Source organism: Rhopilema esculentum, chromosome 18, assembly GCF_057945365.1.
Source record: "Rhopilema esculentum isolate cy_ngs chromosome 18, ASM5794536v1, whole genome shotgun sequence".
NCBI classification, from domain to species: domain Eukaryota; kingdom Metazoa; phylum Cnidaria; class Scyphozoa; order Rhizostomeae; family Rhizostomatidae; genus Rhopilema; species Rhopilema esculentum.
In genome coordinates, this window is record NC_142832.1 from 177,109 (window position 1) to 199,376 (window position 22,268).

A 22,268-nucleotide genomic window follows, 5' to 3' on the forward strand; every position below is an offset into this window, starting at 1 on the left:
ATGGCGAGATGCAAAACATTCAATTCAACAAAGCGAATTCAAATGCCTGGCGCACGAGAGAAAGTCAACTTTCTTTGTTCATTCTGAAAAATAATTTCCAAAAAGCCAAACTTTGAAGATGAGTGGTGGTGTTTATGGAGGAGGTAGTTTTAGCTGCTTATATTTTATTGGGTTTTCGTAAATTTTGGTTTAAAGATGTTTTTAGAACAGGAAAGATCACGGTAAAACAACAACATTTTTTGGGAGAAAATTGATAAGTTTTCAAACATAGTTGTATTTATAAGTTATATTTAGGATATAATGAAATAGAAATGAAATGGAGTCTATCTTTTTATCACTAAATGGAATGATGATCATCGGCCATGAAATTTGCAGTTCTAAAATTTTAAAGTTATTCATTTAAATTCATTCATTCTTTTTTAGGGGTTAGTGATCTGCTTTTTGTGTCTGTATGTAAACTCACCCAACTTTTGTACTTGTTTTAGATGAGGTGGGTGCCTTGGTATTTGACTTTGGATCAATGACAACAAGGGTTGGTTTTGCAGGCGAAGATTGTCCTAAGGTATCAACATAAGCCACCATTTTCCATCATTTTATATACATACATGAGCTGTTTCTATACTGAATATTGTTTATGGTAAATATTTTTACAAAGAAGCTTTATATTTTCTCCTTTTAACAATATTCTGTGAAAGACATTTTATACTAACAATCCATTTCACATTATGTGTATTTTCTTTTATGAATATTTTATGTCATTTATGGATTCTTTTTAACTTCATCATTTGTTATGAATTCTTGGTCTTATTTTATAGGGTGAGTTTTCAACAACTGTTGGTGTTCTTGATGGAAATAAAGATGAAAAATTTGATTTACATGGTATGTTTCATTTAAATTTGGTTTATCAACAAATGATTGCTATAATATTTTATGAGTTGATAAAGATAAATAGCTCCTTATGTCATACAATAATAATAATATTCAAATAGTTATTTTTAGTAGCCCAGTTTTTCTATTAAATTTATAAAAACCTTTTCCAGCCTTTTTAAATAATTTTTTAAACTGTTGTCATTTTAATTATTTTTCCAGACACAAAGAACCTAAAAGATTCAAACAGAGATTACTTCATTGACCCTTCAGAAATACACGTGCCAAGGTCAAATGTGGAGATGATGTCACCTTTAAAAGATGGCTTAATTGAAAATTGGGATTTGTTTGAGAAACTTGTAGATCATTCTTACAAAAGACACATTCGATCAGATCCTGAACTCCATCCAGTTTTAATCTCAGAATCACCTGTAAGTTCGGTCACCTTAAGTTAAATTTGCAATTACAACAATTATTATCTGTGTGTTACCATCCAAGTACAATGTGCATAGCAGTCAAGATGACTTTTAAAATGTGGAACTACATTACATTTTAAAAATGGCAAAACTACATATTGCTGGATAGCCTTATTTGTCACTTACATAACAGAGAATATTAAAACTGTAAGGTTACTTATTATGTTAATATCACTGCAAAAATTATGTTAATATTATAATATCTCTTTCATTTTCAGTGGAATGTCAGAAACAAACGAGAGAAACTAGCAGAACTTATGTTTGAAAAATACAATGTACCTGCATTCTTTCTATGCAAAAATGCAGTTTTGTCAGCATTTGCCAACGGTAGATCAACTGGACTCGTTATAGATTCTGGAGCTACTCACACAAGTGCTATCCCTGTTCATGACGGTTTTGTCCTCCAGCAAGCTATAGTAAGGTCACCTGTAGCTGGAGATTTCATTTCAAGACAGTGTCTAGAGTTTTTCATGGAGTCAGGGATTGATATTATTCCAAGCTACATGATAGCTAGCAAGGTAATTTAGCACCATATATATTATCTGCAATTAAAAGGTGGTAAGAAACTGGTCCTTGCTCTAAGCAAAATGAAGGTGCTCCATAAAAAGAGCCCCTTAAAAACTCTAGGTGCTCTATTTCACACCTCTAACCAAAATGTCCTTGAGAGCATCCTTCAAGAGCTTCAGAAGATCAAGAGCTTAATATTGCTAGCTTCAAAAGAGTGTTACATAAGAAATTAAACCATGATACCAAAAAGCATGATAATATGAAAAACAAAACAGGCAACAAACACTATGTTAGTAGAAATATAGAAATATAATAAAAAAAGTCTCAAAATTGTTCAGATTTTTCTAGATATGTAAATTGTCATCACTTGATGAGCTTTTATCACTGTCAGTATTAATAATGCTATGCTCAGCTCCACATATTTCTTCATAAAAACGCATGGCTTTGAGTTGAAAATTTAAATTTTGTTTCCTTTTTTATGTTATCCATTCTATAAGACTCGCCAGAACATCTACTTCTTGCGAAAGCAAATAAAAACTGAAAAGCAAATGCCATAATTTGGAAGGAAATGTGATCACTGATTTGCACCAGGTGATTTTAAGTTATTGAGAAAAAAGCAGAAAATAATACTTCAACAGAAGATTAACGCTTGTTCAGAAAAAAAATCATTATATTGCGGTCTGTTGGGAAGATTGTTTATGCTTGATCAAGTTTAAAAAAAATCTTATGCTCCGTGGTAATGTTGTTTTTACGTTTAGAGGCTTGATAAATTGCTCTCCAAGGCTTTTTTAGGGTGCGCTCTACGTGTGCGTACTCGATCAAGCGCCTTTCTGCGATGATTCTTTCAAGCGCAATCAGATGAAAAAAGTGGAATAGCTCAACATTAATAAATGAATTTCTTCTTTAATATCTCTTCAACCCAAGCCTTCCTGGTGCTGATGTTTCCACACTGCTGCTATGAGATTGGAGACATTGTCCTTGATTCACTGAGATGTGTAAGAAAGATGAGAAATTTTTTCCATGCTCACCCACTCAAGAGTTTCTGTGCCAAATCCATGAAATTCCAAAATAAAAATCAACAATCTTGAACTCATCTCCCCCCTCCCCCTCTTTTCTTCTCCCTCCTTTTTCTTGTTAAGACTTTGTAATAGGCCCCTTAGGTCCCTCTGAAACATTAAAAATTAAATTAAGAATTTTTTCTGCTTACATCATTATTTTGCTTACTTGTTGCTAATAACAATTGTTTCAATGCATACTTTCTTGTTTCATGACACTGTTACTGAGAATATGGAATTGTTACCATTTTCAACATAGGAGCCTGTTGATGAGGATGCAGCACCAATATTTACCAAAAAGAAAATTCCAGAAGTAACAAAGTCCTACCATAACTTTATGGTGAAGGTAAAACATTATGCTAGTATCTTTACCAAACTGCCTGGTGTTACAACCTATTTTATAGCATATTTGACATATTAAAGTTACGTTTTAACAAGAGCTTCATTTGTTTTTCAAAGGAAGTGGTCAAGGACTTTCAAGCTTCAACATTGCAAGTTTCAGACAGTCCATACGACCAAAAGTATGTCATTCAATACATTAATATCTCCAATAAATCTTTTCTTTTATATCAAATTCTTAGTAGCTCTTGCACTAGGTTTTGATGCATGAAGATTGACCCAGTGGCCAGTTGGATCATCTTGGTTGGCCTACACTTAACATGTAAACATTCATTGGATAACAGCCAGTGCTCTTCCTAACATAGCCAAAGCTGGTATCACTAATTATATCAGTAACATATTCTGCTAAACATACATACATATAGTAATTTGTCAGAGTGGTGCAGGTCAAAGGAAAAGCTGACTAATTCAGCTGAATCAACAGATTTATATGATCCAGTCAATTCCTAATAGTGAAGCCACATCTTTTTCTCTTGACAGTGCACTGGAAAATATTCCAACAGTTCTTTTTGAATTTCCAAATGGCTTGAACAAAGGCTTTGATACAGAAAGGTTTAGAATATGTGAAAGCCTATTTGATACAACAACAGTAAAGGTAAATTGTTCATTTCACTTATAGAAAGAAAGATGACCTAATTATCTCATAATTATGAATATTTGACTAGCTGCTACAATTAGTATGACAATGGTGATGAAAATGATGATTATTATTGATGCCAATTGATGACAGTTAATGACAATTGATTATAATTAATGATAATTGATGACAGTTGATGATGATTGATGACAATTGATGATAATAGATGACAATTGATGATAATTGACAATTTGTAATTTTCACTAGGGAATAGAGAGCACAACATTGCTTGGTGTCCCTCATGTCATTACAACAAGCATAGGGATGTGTGATATCGATATTAGAGCTGTAAGTTCCTTCTTGAATTCTCTCATTATAGTGCTTAAAAATCTTAAGCTGTGTTTCCCTTGCAGTGTTTAGAATGCAGAAATAATATTAAGCAAAATGCTGCTTGCTGAGGCATTTAAACTTGTTGGTTAGCAATGTGATTTCAAGATAGAAGAACTACAGATAAAATTTCGTTTTGATTGAAAAAATGAGCATCAACTTGCAGTTCTCTGGCTGTGTCTATTGGGTTGATTTAAAGGACAAGTGACACACTTTTCACCCTATCTTTTCTTTCCATTAACTTATAGATCATCATTTAGAAGTAAGTTTATTTGAAAAGGGTTTGAAAATTTGAAAAGGGTTTTTAAGTAGGAAAATGAAATCAGAAAGGAAAAATATTTCAACAACACTCTCATACAGCATTTTACTTTGAGTTAAAAGAAGAAAAAAAATTGGCGCCAAAAGCGTGTCACTTGTCCTTTAAGTTTAAGGTTCAAATTTAGTTCCATACTTTAACATAACATCCCTAACCTTCTGCTTTCTCAGTGCCTTAATGGATTCTCTACAAGTACTAAACATTGCATTTTAAAATTATGATATCCTGACTTTAGGCCAAGTGGGGACTTATGAATAATATGATCGGGAGTCTGAAGGAACAGAACTTCAAAGCAATTTTCATAATAAGTGGCCTGTGCCTGCTTAGACATGAGCTGTCAATATGACCAGGAAATTGAAAACCAAATCCCTTTGCATCAGCGAAATTAAAGGTAATGTGTCCAGCTAAAGCAAGCGACTCTGCGGGGGTTTTAGAAATATGTGATTCTTCATGTCATCGCCCCAGTCATTACAGTCATTTTGTTTATCGATCGTGCTGCGAGGTTAGCTTTTCATGTGAGCAGTTTTGCATCACAAGAATACTAATAAATCGCAAACCGTTATTTTGATGGGTGGCTTGACAAGTTGGGTATACACAGTTCTTTTATATGGACACATTACCTTTAAGCATGCTAAAATAAGCTGTTAATATAGTTATTCAAAAGTTTATGTAGATATTTGTATAAATCTATTTATTTTGTAGGAAAAACTTTTTAAAAAATTTTCTTGCATCTTTGTTTGATGTTTGTTTAGACCCTGTTTACATGAGACCTCAAACAGTTTAGATCCAAAGTATTTGTATACTTGTGGATCCGATCCCAAGCGTTTACTTGGGGTCTGATCCAAAACCATTTGCATTTACACGTATCGGATCCAGATGAGTGTGCATCAGACGCAACATGAACATAAAGCAACTTGCAATTCACCCCAATTCACAATTAACAAGTGCTGTTCACAGAAGACAGACTCACAGCAAAAATAAAAATAAAACATAAGCTCCAAACATATCTCTAAGACTGCTGGATTCATCTTATCGTGGTACTAATTTGTCAACATTGTAGTAACTCAACTTCCTGTTTAGTTTTCTCATGCCAATCTCACAGGATACAGGTTCGAAGTACTTTGAATTGACAATTATTCTGTCTCACTTGCGAAACAACGTAAACCAATCCGATCTGGACCACAATCCAACTGTTTACACAGGATCCGGTCCAGATCAAATCCTTACAGGATCACCTCTGAAGACGAGCCCAAGTAAACACAAGACCTATCCAAACTCTTTTTTATCCAGTTCGGATCCGGTCACATGTAGACAGGGTCTTAGTTATGACATATGGTATGAAATACAATTGTTTTGTATCTTATTATTTTCTCTTAATCAATTCAGTTTATCTTTGACATCTAGTCTTTTTCAATTTTTAATTAACTTATTCACAGGCTTCTACCAATAATACTAAAAACTGAAAATCTTGTTTTGTCTCTTTGCAGGGTCTGTATAACAGTGTGATTGCAGTGGGAGGCAACACTTTATTAAATGGGTTTGTGGACAGACTCAACAGGGAGCTATTATCAAAGACACCATCTGTATGTTCTTCCCTTACTTTTAGTCCAACAATTCTATTTGAATACCTTTATAATTGTATCATGATATTTATTATTATTTCAAGTTTCTAAAATTTGATAAATAGACAAAATGTAGAAACCCTGCTACTGTCTACTGAAAGTATAAATATTTGTTTATAATATTTAATTAGATAACTTTATGTGACATTTTTCATAAAGTATGCATTAATTCCTCATACATGTCAACAGATAAACCTTCATTTTCACTTCTTCATTTTGGTCATCAAAACACCAACCTGGTTGATGATTGCATCTGTTGTATGTTTGCTAAGTGTTTTATATATATTATCATTATAAATAATGCAATGGTGACATTGTTATGATGTTTTGGGTATCATACTGGTGCATATATAGTATTGATGCAATTGATTTTGTAGAGCATGAGGCTAAAGCTGATATCCAATAACAGCCAGACAGAGAGACGATTCAGTTCATGGATTGGTGGTTCTATCCTAGCATCATTGGTAGGCAATTTCATAGCTTAGCAAACCATTTATAAGTGGAATATGAACAATTTTCACTAATGTGCTTTGTGAGTCTTTTTTCATAAATTGTTTCCCTTGTTCTGTGAGTTGCTCAAGATGCATCCAGATGCTGAAAAAGGGCATTTTTCTATCTGTTCTCTTTGAGGCATGTAATCCAAAGCACATCTGGAAATAATTTCCCTGTTAGGCCTGTGTATGCATTTGGAAAAACAATTCTAGTAACTCTTTAATTTTCATTCTAATCACTCGTTTCTACAATTTAGGGAACATTTCATCAGATGTGGATTTCCAAACAAGAATATGAAGAAAGTGGTCGAAGTTGTGTTGAAAGGAAGTGCCCATGAGAAAACCATTCACAGAGATATTGACCGAAATACTACTGTACAGAAGTCATTATTAATTAACATTATAACTTTTATATGTGGTAGAAAACCTTCCCTTTTTCCTGTCAACTCACTCAGTCAATTCACTTTGTATTTAAAGGGAACCATTAAGAAAAAATCCTCATGTTGACAACAGTTTTAATCTAGGCCTATGGGTTTTATGCACAAAACACATCCTTTGAGTTTAGGCTCATTATTCCTAGTTTTTGGGGCATTTCAGCTATAAACATTTTTTAACGATCTCTTGAGTACTAAAACTTTTTACCTTCTCAATGTTTCATGTTTCTTACTTTCAGAAAATTAATGCCAACAAAAAAGCATTTACTTGGCAAAAAACCCATTTTTTATTGAAATGTAGAAAATCTTAACAGTTTGAATATGCTTCAATCAGTTTCAATCAGCTTTTGGTACGGAAAATATGGAAGTTGGCATGAAAAAGCAGAAACGTAACCTACTAAAGTACTTTTGTCCCACATTCCTCGATAATAATTTTGCATAGTGACCAACAGTAAGCTGAAATTTTTTACAGGTTTGGATCCAAAGCAACATGAGATAGTAGTCAGTGATTAGTCGAAAGAATTGCATCATCCAAAAAATGGTTGGGAAAAGAGAACAGTCATATTTGAAAAAGTCATTATGCCCAAAAATAACATGATTCGGCCGATCAAAATTTACTCATGAGTCCAGAGTGAGTCCATAGTAACAACAATTTCAAAAATTAGGGCAGAGGACACCTTTCCTTTTAGGTGTTATAGAATCTTTCTAAATCAAAACAAATAACTAAATGTGTGTAGAAGAAGAGTTTGCTCTTCCTGTTGAACTCTCCAACTACATGAGCAGTTAGCGGTTGCTAATTGGTAAAAACATAGAGAACAAATCAAATGTGTCATTCTTCTTCTGACATTACTTCTTTCCCTTTGACATGCTGTCTTCAAAGGTTGAATAAATTGTATGATGTTTTTAACTTTAACTAAACAGATTTGCACAAGGGACTCATTCTAAATTCAAAAGCAAGTCATTGAGGATTCTTCGAGACCAATTATTTCATCAGTTCCGAAACCCATCAGAAACTATAATATTAACGCTATAATAATAGATCCATATGAATGTTTGCATAAACATTTTGCTGAAGGATAGAGTATAGCAGTTAATTTTACTAAACATTTTTGCAAAACAGCAGGCTTTAAATGGAAGGTGCGCCAAATTCAAACCAAGGAAAACAACAATGACATATCTTAGCTGCTACACAAATATCACACTGTTGTTGTCAAAATAAATACACACCAAATAGGAATAACGAAGGATGCTAAGACTTGCACACAGCAACTGGATAGGATAAAATCTATCAACTTGAAGGACTAGACAACCTATGTACAAATTAAAATATCTTTATTACATGAAAAAAACAAATTTGTTTAAAATACATGTAAATAGCTTTTGGGAATGATATTCACATCAAGTATAATGTTGAGACCAAGCAGTCCTCTAAACCTAAAGAATTCCATATAAATGAAGGGAATTGTCTTCTCTGAAATGAATAAAGATAATTATATTCAATATTTTCTAATCTGGAATTTAACAAAGGGCTTACTGGAGACTGCTTGACCAAGTTTTCTCTCATGACCAGGGATTCTTTCCTGTTTCGTTTGAATCTATAAAATGTTAAATGTGTGTTAGTGCATATGATAATGCAGGCATCAGTTAGTATGTGAACAGGACTCATATTGACACGCAGACATAAGATTGAACCTACAGAAAAAGCCATCATACATGAAACTCAAATAACAAGTACAAATTCTTAGGATAAAACTGCGGAGAAAGGAAAATAATAACTTAATCCAAGGATAGAAACTGGCAGAAATACCAAACTTGATAAAAAAATACATTTTTATGCCCCATGTTTTCTTACCAGCTTACAAACACTGTCAAAACAATTATTGGCCTTGAATCACAATATGGACATTGGTATGACATCATACTACTTTGTAAAATATTTTGGGCCCTAGTGAAAGGCTGTGCAGTTAAAAATTGTTCCCAGCTCATGCTGATCATGGAATTGTTCCTGGGCTTCTGAAAGTGTCAATTTTCTGGCAATGGTGAGAAAAAAAGTCTATATTGTGTGCTTGTGTAGGAGCAGCCAAAGAAATTATTCTGGAGTACAAGATATAGCGTTTCTGAGAAAGGGTTTGACAAATGGGTGTAGTGGAGGGTCAGTTACCATTGCTGAAAAGAAGCTTTAAATTCTTTCTTTCCATGAAGCCTAAAATTCTTGGCATTCCCTCAAAACTTGCTGACACTTTATATTCGGGATGAAGAAGCCCCAATCGTCCACATCCCACTTGCAATGCATCCAAAATGCACTCGAGAACTTACCTTTATAATGTGATTGCAGATTGGAAGATGAGGCTGACTTTTGGTCAACAGAACCGTCACTAAAATAAATTGGAATAAAAAAATGACAAAATTGCACATAAATTTTCTTCAAAATCATTCTCGATCAGTTTGCAAAAATTAATTGCAAGAGAAAAACACAGGCGAAATAGAAGCATTAAATAATTCGTTCATTTACCACCTAATTCGCCTAAAACACTTTTGACAAAGATATTACATTGTTGAAAATATTGAAAATAAATACCCTCTTTGATGCTTGTACTCTTTTCTAGCCTTTGATGTTTGTTGTCTTGACTCGAATATGTCCTAAATGCAAACAGCAAGCGAATTCTCATTGGACTAGTTACACAATGGGTTGTTGCAACATGATACAAACAGCCCATAACAATTGGTTGACGTTAAAATACTTCCGAATTTAAACTAGTAAGTACGTACACAGTTCTTAAACACGTTATCATGTAGAATGTGCAGAAAGTTGTTGTGAAAAGTATTTAGGTATTAAGATTTCTCGCCAGTAACAAGCGAGCCTGAAGAAAATTCTGAAAGGCTTACCAGGGCAGTGTCCTGAGAACAAGACTCTTTACTGAAACCTACCTTTGACTGTCATGAACACTACTTAATCTAAACGTATTGAAAAAGTTCCTTGAAATCACATACTTGGACATACTATAAAGGACGACATTCAGATGCCAGCTTTCTTTACATCTTCACCCCCCTAAATACCAGGACACTGCCTCTAAATGATAGGGATACTGCCTTTTTATTTCTTTAGAATTGATTACGCAAATTGAATGCAGCATGGGGTGGGATTAAATTCAATGAAAATTACCTTTAATCGCTTCTGTTCATCTTGGTTGACATAATTTTCATAATTAGATCTTGCGTGTGTTTTCGGTGACTTTCTTCCATCTTTTTGGTCATTTTTTGATTTCTTTTCTTCTTGTGCAGCCTGTTGCACTGGGGGTAGGTGGAAGCTTTCATCGGACGGAAGTTTCCCCATTTGAGCTTCAGGTGACCCAACCCTTGACAAATTAGCTTTCCGCTCTTCAGATGTTTGAGTAACTCCCTGTGTTTTTTCTGCAGCTATTCTACTGCTGTGTTTTTCTGACGTCATACTTTCAGATACAATCGAGGCCCCGCTCACTTCTCGTAATCTATGCTTCAGTTCACGACTAGTTTTTTTGTAGTAAAACAACTCTCTTTCTAATTCTTGAATTTTTCTTTCCAATGTCCTGAAAATAAAGAACGGCACTTGAGGATTGTAGATAGACTAGGAATGATGAAACTGCAGCACAATGTCCTGAAAATAAAGAGCGACACTTGAGGATTGTAGGTGGACTAAGAATGAATAATCTGCAGCACAATGTCCTGGAAATAAAGAAGGGAGCAGCACAATTGACTGCATTGAGAAGAAGATTCATTTGTGTATGCTAAAGCATTCAACTAAACTAAAAATGAAGATATCTGGGAATGTTGTCAATAGCAACAAAGCAGTAAAGGACACGGCAGCATAGAGTGACTGGGGCGTGCAGTTAGAAGGATAATGCTTCAACGATTCCGCTTCAACGATTCCGCTACAACGATTCCGCTTCAACGATTCCGCTTCAACGACTTGAAGGTGGAGCAAATACAACGTTGGTCGAACCTTCTGTAATACTTCTAACATAAATATAACGACATTGTTTATAGATAAATGACAGTTTATAAAGTAAGAACCCTTTACCTGACAACCTCGTTGGATGATTGTCCTTTAACTAAATTGTTAACTTTTTCGATCAAAAATTGAATTTCCTTCTCGTGATCTTTTTCGAGTTCTGTTAGCTTCCTTTCAGCTCTCGCCTCCATTTGAACAAGAGAGTGTTGCAATTCCTGTGCAAATTTTTCCTTCTCTCTAAGTTCTATTTCTATTTCATCTCGCATTTCCATCATTTTCCTTTCCGCTTCTTTCAGCTCTATCACTCTTTCAAAATACTTCTGCAGCAGACCCTTTATTTCCACTGCACTTAGCTCTTGTACCATCTCCATCAATCTTCCAACAACAACTTCATTGTCAGGCTTTATCCCAAAACTGTTTTCTTTGTCCTCAATAATTTCATTTTTAAAGTCAATGGCCATCTCAAGTGCCTCAACGGCTTCAACAAGCTCAATCAAATGCCTCTCCTCTGTTGGTTCTAAAATCTCATTGCCTTCCAGTTTCAGCTCAAGATCCTTTCTTTGCTGATCAAGTTCCTCTTTTCTTCTTAGAAGTCTGTTTACATCTTCTTGGAATCTTGCCTTGTCTTTAGCAATAATTGAGGCACGTTTGGCGTCCGAAATTGCTTTTTGCACGTCGTCTAGTTGCACGGAAAGCCTCACAATATCCTACGCGAAGATCAAAGCAAATTAGCAATAAACACCCGAAGTCTCAATTGATAGCTTGATATTGCTATTCATACTGTCATCAGTGGCTAAAGTCATGAGTGACTAATGCATGTCCTTACCGTAAATCCTAAAATGAACCCCTTGTGGGCTTATTCGAGGGCGAGGTTTTATACGAGGAGTGCTAATAAAAATTATCTCAAAGTTACAATTAAAATAGCTAGCTTACTGTTCTGTAACTATTTTACAAAAGTTCATTTCATTTACAATTTCCCCCTTCATATTTTATTCAAAAATATTAAACCAAAGTATACATCGAGCACTAAAAGATCTTTCAGTCGTATTTCAATTAAAACCACATTGGGGGCTTATTAAACGACCAATTTGGCATGCTATGCTTATTCAAGGGTAGGGTTTTTTTTAAAATACATTCTCTTCCAGGGCAGGGGCTTATTCAGGGAGGATTTATTTGGGGGGGGGGCAATCGAGGATTTACGGTAATAACAAAAGTCAACCGTCCGCACGACGACCCTTCTCATATGCTTGAGAAAATTGGTTCACTGCCCTTCAAGCACATTTTTCTAGGGTTGGAATCTTTTTCTGTAAACATAAAACCTTGTGTCAATGATTTGATCTAAAGGCAGACAATTGTCTCCAGAAAAATGTTAATTTTAAGGGTTCCTCCAGGCCTTAAAAAATTAAAGAAAAGATATGGAATTACACGACAAAAAAGGGCGTACCTGGTTTAGAATCTGACTGGATCGGACTTTTTTCATTTCAAGTTTATACTTCTCTTTTAACAGATCTTCTTTCTTTCGGATTATTTCTTCTCTTTTCTTTAGATCTCTATCAAGCTCTTCAATTTTTTGCTTTTCTTTTACTATCTTATCAATTTCTTCGTCAATCTTTTCCCTTTTAACATCTAATTCGTCCTTTACCTCCCTGTCAAAAACAAAACAGTCATCTAAATCTTTGGCAAAATAAACAAAAATTTTAGGTGAAACTTCAATCGACAGTACGTAAGCATAAACTTTTAAACCCACTTCCTTAAACCCTGGCCAAATATTCCGAACATTTCACAATGCTACACTCAAAATGATGTTTAGGGAAAGTGCGATCCCTTTGACCACTTGTTTGGTAATCAAATCACATTCGATAACATTTGACGCCGTTCGATGGCGCTCAAAATCTTCCAGGGTTCTAAATGTTCGGTGAAACGTTAGCATTGTTTGACCACCTTTCTAAACATAACATTTTTCACCTTGCTATGGTGCGACTGGGCATGATGGAAAGTTCAATGAAATGTTCAAAGCATCTGAACATCTTTCAATCGAGCATTGAAAACAATACCACAATAAATCAAAATAAAGCCAAAATAAAGCCAAAGCTCGTACTGCTCATGCGCATTGCTTCCAGCTCGCAATTTCCTCTGGGCAGTTAACGCCTCTTCTGTTTTTCTCTTCAATAGCTTCGATTGTTGATCAGTCTTCATTTCCAACTCTTTAATCCTGTGTTCACCTTTGGTCAAATCCTGCTCTAACTTTGACTTTTCTTCCGACTCTTGCTTCAGTTTTTTTGCCATGCGGTCATAATGGTTACGCAACCTCTCAATATGGCCCTCTAAATCTTTAATCTTTCTGTCCCCCTTATTTCTAAATTCGTCCAATAAATTAGCCTCAGTCCTCTTGCTTTCAAGTGCTGATACCTTAGTTTCAACAGCTTTTAGTTTCTTTTTGTATTCCCTTTCCAGTTTTTGTTTACTGGTACCCTCCTTCTCAACGCTGTCTAGCTTTGACCTTGCCTCTTCTAGATCTTTCTTCGCTTGTTCCGTCTCTTTCTCCAAATGCTTCAATTTCTCCTTGTACTGGTTATTTAGTTCCTGCTTTTCTCGATCACCAACTATCAACTCTTTAATGAGCTCCTCCTTTTGCCTAGAAAAGACACAGCAAGTTTGGCATAGCAAGAATAGTTTGGCATAGCAAGATAGTAATGCAAACGGCATAGCAAGATTGTGACGGAAATAAAACAACAAGATGGTAAAGCAAAAAGCAAGATTGTAGTGAGTTTTCTCAGAAAGTTGCAAAAAAGATGATGTTGTGAAGAGAAATGGTATAAAAGACTGCCTTCTGGATCCTCGGAATAGTTCTTATCTCGGTTTGAAATGAAAGAGGATAAGGGGAAAAAATCGCAAATCAGGAAGCCACTCTCAGAATCAGGAAGATATTTGGCCTTACAAATAACTCTCGTAAAGTATAAAATGACTGTCTTGCAGTCGAATGCCGAACTAAGCTTAGCATACGTGACCAACAAATCAAATTCCATTGCAAGAAAGAGTTGTCTCTAAGAACTAACTTGATGTTTCCTTGTAAATTCAGCAACTTTTGCCTTGCGTCCTTCAGGTCCAATTCCACATTCCGCAATTTCCGTTTTGTGTTTTCAGAGGTTTGAGGTGCTTTCCCCGCAACCTCGTTCTGATTGCTAGGTGTACGTCTAACAGGCAGCTTCGATGGTGTCATGGAAGCCAATGGCCTGTTCACTCCCTGCGAAAGAAAAATTAAAAATTTGCTTTCTAGTAGAAAAAACCGATAGTGGAATTTCACGAAACGCCAACATTTTTATTATGATTCCTAATAGATGCCTTCAACTACTGCTCATTCAACAACAAACAACACACGGTATAAATTGCATACGAGGATCACTGTTAGGGCAAGAGAGACTTATTCAGAACGTCTTTTCTGCACTTGCCAGAACAGCACATGTCATGATCACCACTCAATGCTTTCAACTACTGTACACGCACAATACAGCAGTTCGGAGCATTGTTACCCTGAATCAAAAAGGAGAGCTTGCAACGAATCCAGGTCTTTTCATACAGTTTAGTTTGCTCATCTTAGGCTTTGTTTGTGGCTAGAGGGTTGAATGGTCTTTGAGGTTTTCTAGCTGTTTGATCGTTTTTGTTTTAAAGAGCCTATTAGAGTCATTGTAGGCTTTGAATGTTTTCAAATGGTTTTTATACTCAACATACATAACATAAATATCAATTTTGTACATATCAACTTAAATGTTGCCTTTTTCAAAAAGGAATTTCCTTACTGCTATTCACTCAATTGGAATATTTCAGTTCCATTCGGCAGTATACACAGCTAAAGCTGAAAGCAGTCGCGGGAAAACCCATGAAAATGTTCCCCTTAATAATGGCAAAAGGTATACCTTTCTGGGTACATCAAAAGGAAGCTCCTCCCTTGCCGCCACACCTTGGGCGTTTGCACTGCTTTCTTTGGTATGATTCCAGAGATTCTGAGGAAATTTTGGAAACGAAGAATGTGCCTTGGTGAAAGTGCTTTTCAGTCCACTAGATAAGAGAAGAAATGGGGTTAAAGCGTAAAGATTTGCAACACAAGTCTTGTTTCATTGTTCAGATAATGAACGCTTCAACACTTTAATAACCTCTATTCAGGCCCTGTTAATAAATTGCTAGCAAATATATTCCTTTTGTTAGGAATATATAGATATGTGGAATATATCATTCTACATAGAAAAAAGTTCCAAGGGGCTACGTCCCTCGATCACTATGACAACAATTTAACTTCCTTGTCATCATTCCTTTTCTTTATCTAACATACACTGCCAAATATTACAAAACCAACATAATATGGCGTTAGGGTGATAACGTACCGATCCGCTCCTTCAGCTTCACTTTCATCTTCTTCCGAACTAACAAAATCATCATGAGAAACTTCATCGATATCTTCATACTTTGAAACCAATAGTTCATTGCGCGCTCGAAAGCTTCTCATCAACTGATCGTCGTCAAACGAGGCATACCTCGTTTTAAACCGTGATAGTGTTGAAGCCCCTCTTTTCTGCAGCCTGGAAGGAGCACTTTTTGGTGGAATCGTTCTTGAATTGTTTCTGATGTCTATTCAAAAAAAGTTTCGTTAGCGAAATTGTAGCAGCACCTAAGACTACAAAGAACTAATATATTCATGGCATGAAAGTCATTTGGCGTAAGAGTACCTTTTAAAAATAATCTTCTCCTGTAGAACATTTTTCAACCTTTTTCAGTAATATGAATAACCAAATTTCTTTGAGCAAAAATCTTAGAATAAGAAATATTAAGAAGTCACCTCTCCCTCCTGAATATTGGCTTTCTAAACAAGACCTATCGAAACCTATTTTTCGTACGACTTCGAGGATGCTACTTATCGACATTGCTTTTTGGCGAGAGTGGAGCGGGAATGGAAGTCCGGTAAATCCTCTATTCAAGGCCCTGCAGGGGGATTTATCAAGTTTGGGGAAAAAACTAAAAAAGCCGTTTAGAGTTATCAATATATTTATCACTCAGCACATCATTTTTTCGTTACATATCATTTGGCAAATTCTTTAAAAAGATAATTATAATTTCTCAAATCTCACTTTTGTCATAATTTTTGTGACGCAATCTCCCCATTTCATCTTCGTAAGTATGAATTTTCAACTGCTGCTCAAACATTTGCCGTTCTCTCCTCTTTTCACCTTCTGAAATTTCCCGCAGTTTCGCAGCCAAACTCTCCTTTTCATTTTCCAATGCTTGAATTTTGACTTTAAATTCTTCGATTTCATGCGATTTTTCCATTAATATTTCCTGGTCAATGATTTGTCGCCGTGCATCATCCGCCCCCGCAGCCAGCTCCCGTGCAAAGCTCTTGCAGCTCTCCCAGCGTTCTATCCACGTGGCGAGTTTATCCTGGATGTCGTAGGGAGGCATGTCTGAACCATGGAACAATTTGATTAACGAGGCAGCATCGCTGCTCATTGAGCCATACATGTCACAGGTGCTCTTCAATCTGCGAGTTTAAATGCACTGAGAGTTAAATCCAGCGGAGGAATGTAGTGAATCGATTTCTGACGTAGCAAACAACAAAGATGGGCAAACGGTGGAGAATAAGCTTTAGAGAGGCCAGTGGTGTGGCGGTTTTTCAATTAAAATAATCAATTAGAGAAGAAATAGAAACCTTAGTAGAAGGTGGAACTGTGAGATATTTTGCTCATGAAAAGAAATAGACGCGACTCAATTAAGACTAAACCTATGACAAATAACTATTAATTTTCAGCCATCACAGTATAAGCTATCAGTGGTTATTGTTATACAGTATTCGATTCTTTCATTTCTCCCTACTCTCCCTACTGCAAATTAAAGCATAGCAAAGTGCAAATACGATAATGGTGATCTCAAAAACAAAGCAACTCTATTCACTGACTGCAATAATGATGACGCTATTCAAAGCAGCAACAGTCCTATACTTCACCTTTCTATCTCTTCTTTTAACTTATCCGAACTTGCAATATCAACGGGTGGTCTTTCAGAGCCTTGTGATGATACGGGTACAGTTTTCTGACGGATTAGCTCTTCGCGCAACACCTACCAAAGGAATCAAATGTATGACTGAACTTTGATTGCAAAAATGAAGAACGTTAGACATTTTACTAGCTACGCGTTAGGTTGTTGATCATCGTTTAGTCAAATGTCCAAAGCGGCGATTCTTTCTCGTCATTTTAGCAAACTCTGCAAGAAACCTTGAACGGTAAATAAGATTTTAATTTGAAGTAAGGATACCTGAATCTCGTTTTGCATCTTTGCAAGTTTCGTCGCCTCAACAACTGTGTTTATTATAGGCTTGTTTCGTATGTTCTTCACCTGAAAATTTAATGAAATGCGAACGAATTAACTTTTTAGAGCTACACTTTGTTGATGTACTTTTATGGGGCAAAAAATAAGCGTTTGTATTTTTTGTGTACTGAAAACATAATCTCTAATTAGAATAGCAATTGGACATTAGAGAACGTTGAAAAACTGGACTTGATCTAGTTATGTTCGGCTATGTAAAATTATGTCCAGTTATACCCAGTCACGCCCTGGCTTAAAACCCAAAGCGGGGCTAACTGATTTGGGTGAATTGAACCGACAGCTTGATGTAGAGATAGCAACAGGAATATTTAGAGAATAACATATTGTAGTACCCGTGTGGTTTCCTTACCCTTGTGGCATATTTCAAAGAATTAAGATTTTCATCGATATCTGATGAGCAGGAGCTTAAGCATGCTATCATCAAAGTCCTGCTGTTCCCTCCAAGAGAATCCTTCAAAAGTCGTGTCAGCTTGCTTTGCCTGTATGGGACATGCTGCTGCCTTCTTCTGGGGTCAGACAACGCCGATATCACATTGCCTAAAGCAAGTAGGCCGCCATTTATTGAAATTGATTCACGGAATCTTTCACCCTGGTTCCCTGTACGGTGACTCCTCTCTGATCCCGCTAAGTCCACAAAATGGAACCTTGCTGTTGTTACTGACTCGCTGACTGAAAGAAATGGCCACGTGATTATGAATAGCCAGTTCAAGCTCACCATGAAATAAGGAGAAAAACCAGCACGTGGAGAGGAAAAGCAAACCTATAATACACTTACAGTTTGCTTGATTGTCGATTTCCTCTCTTAACATAGGATGGCGCTCTACAAAAAAATAGTTTAATTCATTTCAATGTAGAGAAGATCTGTAAAGTTTAAGGCAACAAATTCAAAATTTGCGAAAAACTTCTCCTAACATAAAATTGATGACTTCATTTCGTACTTTGGAAAATAAAATTTTGTCTACGAAGCAGATCGTAGATAACCATAAAAAAGAAGTGGTCATTTCAGAGTTTTGGGTGAAGTGTTTGGAAAACCCATGTTTTTAAACAAATGATACAATGAATTGATTGAAGCACTTGCTCACCAATAGCAATTGTAAATATGCAATGTGATCGGCTAGAATACTCGTTCATCTGCGTTGATGCAGTGTGGCGTAAAGATGCTCCAGAATCAAGACATGACATGACGTCATCCAGACTGTGAACTGTCTCCTCTCTCAGGCCAGCAACAACTAGAAGACACAGGCAGATAAAGTTAGGGGTGATATCATCTAAACAATGAAGATAGCTTCAAGGAAACAATGGTTTAGTTAAAAGAACTGATAAAAACATGAAACCTTACTGGTATTGCCCTTTTCATCTTCTCTTATATGAAGATCTTTGCCATCTCCTTGGAATTCTAGCAAATCCTTAACTTCTTCCTTGTATATTTCAATGAATGATACCTTCAGTCGATACAAAGCTCCTTTGCTTCGTTCCTGAAACCAAACAAATGCATATCTTGACAAGCAAATTTTTAAACATATTCAAGAAAAACCTAACATATTAAATCAGATTTGAACGGATCTGTAAATTGCAATCAACAAAAAAGTCAAGTGAATGGGTATAACTTGATGCAATACATTTCGATACATTCTTCAGGAGAGAAATAGTGCAAATAAGACCCAAATTGTTGGGTCTGTCCAGGACTTCTTAAGGACTCTAAATGGTTTATTGTCCTAAGATTCTAAACAAGGTTTTCAGATATGAATGAAATCGTCAATACAGAAAAACAATGCTTTAAAAAGTCAACAGTCAAGCCATTATGACTTCATAAGCAACTTGACATGTCTGCTGTGCGGACCGCTAATGGTTTGTACTACCACTTTATGTCCTGTCTATGGCAGGCAAAACATCTTTTTTTGAGAGCAGTATTCAACCCTCGCAAATAAGTTGGGAGAACACAGGTGACCAACCACATGAAACAAAAACGTCAGAGATGTTGGAGTGTATGTGATAGTATACAGATACAATTTGAAATCAAAACATATTCTAAAATGTATAAAAAATTATTAAAATCTAGCATAATTTATGCAAATGAAAATGCAAATAGCACTGGTATGCAGTACTCTTAGATCATAAAAATACCTCAATAATTTTGAATATATCATTTATTGCTCTTGGCAGAATTCCAATTTCTTCATCAAGCAAAGCACAGTTGCTACCTGTCCCCATTGTATATGTTTTGCCAGAACCCTGCAATATTAAAAATGTTATGCTCATAGACTTTTATAAGATGAAACGATATATTACTAGATATGTCCAAACATCTTCAGAATTTTACTTATTTTATGAATAGGCAAATTGAGCTCACTATTTCAAAGCAACGGAGGTATTGACCTGTAAACTAAACTCTTAGAATGATTCTGTAAATGTCATCATTTACACCTTCACTTTTTGACTTTGGGAAGTCTGGCTGTTTTCTCACTCTTGCAAAAAACCCTGTACCAGTTATGCTATAGATACAGCTAGACAATGTTTTCATACAAAGCAACATAAATTTACAGCTAAATTTGCATTATATGCAACCAAAAAAGCAAATCTTAGTGAAAAAATTCACATTAGCGGCAAATAAATTTTACTCACAGTCTGTCCATATGCAAATACTGTGGCATTATAACCATCCATGCAATTTTCCACAAGTTGACAAACACAGCTTTTGTATACTTCATCCTTTGAAATAGAATCATTTCAAAAAGGGCTAAGCAACTCTTCAAGAGCTTCTATTACATAAAATGAGATGATTCAACAAACAATTTTAATATAATGCCAGTAAGATTAATTGCAAAGTTAAGCCAATTGCTACATAACTTTGATCCCCCTAATCTTCTCCAAAAAAATTGGTGACCTCCAGTAGAGCATAAGCACTTGGCCTAAATATCTATGGTTATCCACAAATATCTGAAAAATAGGCTTTGGATTTGTTTGATGCAAGTGTACTGCTTGTTCAGATTACCAATAGACAAAAAAATTCACAAAAAAGACTAAAAATTTGAATAGACAGCTCATAGTGTGGAAATTGCAAAAGAAATTCATTTTGAAGGAGTTACTGGGAAAAAGGAAGGAGGAGTTGGTGGCAGAAGTCTGATGGAGATTGAAGGGGCCAAAATGCATTTAAATAACAATGTTGCTATATTATCTATTGACAATTTTTAGATCTAAACAGTGTGTACTTTACAGCATTTGGTTCTATACAATATATCAAATCCTACAAAATTCAAACGCTCCACAATATAAATATTTCTTTGTGATTTGTGATTTAAATGAATTTGTCTCAGGAATGATTAAACTACTGAATTATCAAAAAGTGAATGTAATATGCATAAAAATTATCAATGTAAGCATGATCTTTATATAAGGCCAAACCTGTGTTACATCTGGCTTGAAAACATGGTCAAATTTGAACCCCCTGTTTTTGCCAAGTATCAAATGAGGCTTGCCATTTACATATGAAATACATTCTTCCTCATGAAGAAGCTTTTCTTGGCCAACCAAGGGTCGTACCTGTGGAAAGTGAATGCCGAGAGGAATTAAGAGAATTTGATAAATATTTTGAAAATAATTCCTCACATTTTATAAAACTCAGAAATTTTGAAAGAACTGGAAAAACAGTTTTTGCTTGTAGAAACAGTATTTTGATCTATGTAACTCTACAAGAATGATTCAACAGGTGCTGATTTTTAAAAGAAGCCAAACTGATTCTCAGCATCATTGACCCTTTTTGTCATTCTTACAATTCTACCATGAGAAAAAAGCAAGCAATATGCTACCTACCATTCAATAATGTTATAGAGATATTGTAGTGATTCAATTTAGGCCATTTTAGACAATTCATCATTACTTTACTTTTTAAGCACATCCTTTCCTTTGTATAACACTTAAATTAAATTTGCTAGTTTTCTAAATCAATACCCACTTTTGTAGACAATAATCAGTCAGTAGAAATCATGTTACACATTGCATAAAGAGTTTGCATTTCTCTGGCTTTGTGTCCTCTGCACGTTAAATAAGAATGCACTGGTTGGAAACAGCATGTTTGTCGTCTAATGGACATTTTAGTCAATCATGGATCCATGTTCCGTTGAACACTCCAATATCAGGCTTCTATATAAGCTCTGGTGATCCTAATATTTACTTAAAAACCTCCAAATATTCAACCTTGTTTGATGCTCTGGCATACCACAAAGTTATAGTTACTTTCTTTGTGTTCAAGTAGCACACATTCATGAAAAACAACTTGAAATGTATTACAAGATTGGATATTTTCAGAGCCATAATGAAAAGTACAAAAGCCTCAGTCTAACAAAGGGATGATTTGCAATGTGCACAAAAACAACAGGGCAAAAAGTGAAAATGTTCATCGATTGTTTTATCAATATGCATAACAATAAACTCGAAAAATTTTACCCGTATTGCTACAGCAATAGGAACTTCTTGCATTATTCCTGAAATCGTGTATGGATTAGGACATCGTAACGTTAAACGGACGTAAAGATCACCATCGAACAAATTCCGATGCCATGTTTGTCTCTCATTTTACAGCAGCTGCTTGCAAGGCAGAAAGCATTCCATTTAAAAGCAACGATTCCAATTTGTAAAATGTTGTTTGCTTTTTCTTTACTTCAACAAGAATAAAGAACAGAGATATCTTGATAACTTTTGCAACTTTTCTGAGTAACTACTTACTTAGTCCCTCCAACGTCTCCTGACGACAGACCAGTTCCTAGAGACGATTTGGTGA

The 22,268-nt window shown here is 35.4% G+C and overlaps 2 protein-coding genes across 4 annotated transcripts; one reads left to right on the forward strand and one right to left on the reverse strand.

Annotated features, from left to right (window-relative positions):
• The first annotated feature begins 12 nt into the window (after positions 1-12).
• LOC135681056 (actin-like protein 6B) lies at positions 13-8,160 on the forward strand. The gene is made up of 12 exons (XM_065195338.2): positions 13-143; positions 486-562; positions 816-879; positions 1,090-1,298; positions 1,562-1,861; positions 3,165-3,251; positions 3,365-3,426; positions 3,785-3,899; positions 4,149-4,229; positions 6,072-6,167; positions 6,584-6,670; positions 6,955-8,160. The coding sequence occupies exons 1-12, from the start codon at positions 119-121 to the stop codon at positions 7,033-7,035; spliced, it is 1,284 nt and encodes a 427-aa protein (XP_065051410.1). The 5' UTR covers positions 13-118; the 3' UTR covers positions 7,036-8,160.
• Positions 1,861-22,245, reverse strand: LOC135681039 (kinesin-like protein KIF27). 3 transcript variants are annotated; one of them, XM_065195305.2, is made up of 22 exons: positions 21,935-22,245; positions 20,894-21,031; positions 20,114-20,200; positions 19,616-19,723; positions 18,831-18,966; positions 18,574-18,720; positions 18,267-18,311; positions 17,841-18,160; positions 17,420-17,500; positions 17,112-17,224; positions 16,240-16,649; positions 15,499-15,742; positions 15,034-15,175; positions 14,176-14,363; positions 13,218-13,754; positions 12,564-12,765; positions 11,189-11,826; positions 10,295-10,697; positions 9,710-9,771; positions 9,448-9,506; positions 8,666-8,726; positions 1,861-2,387 (listed from the first exon to the last, which is right to left on the reverse strand). In XM_065195305.2, exons 1-21 carry the CDS (start codon positions 21,965-21,967, stop codon positions 8,692-8,694), a joined length of 4,128 nt encoding a protein of 1,375 aa, XP_065051377.2. In that variant the 5' UTR covers positions 21,968-22,245; the 3' UTR covers positions 1,861-2,387; positions 8,666-8,691. The 3 variants fall into 3 exon arrangements, with proteins under 3 accessions (XP_065051377.2, XP_065051376.2, XP_065051375.2); XM_065195304.2 differs by lacking the exon at positions 1,861-2,387 and adding an exon at positions 6,161-6,856; XM_065195303.2 differs by lacking the exon at positions 1,861-2,387 and having other exon boundaries at positions 8,310-8,726.
• Between the last annotated feature and the right edge of the window lie 23 nt (positions 22,246-22,268).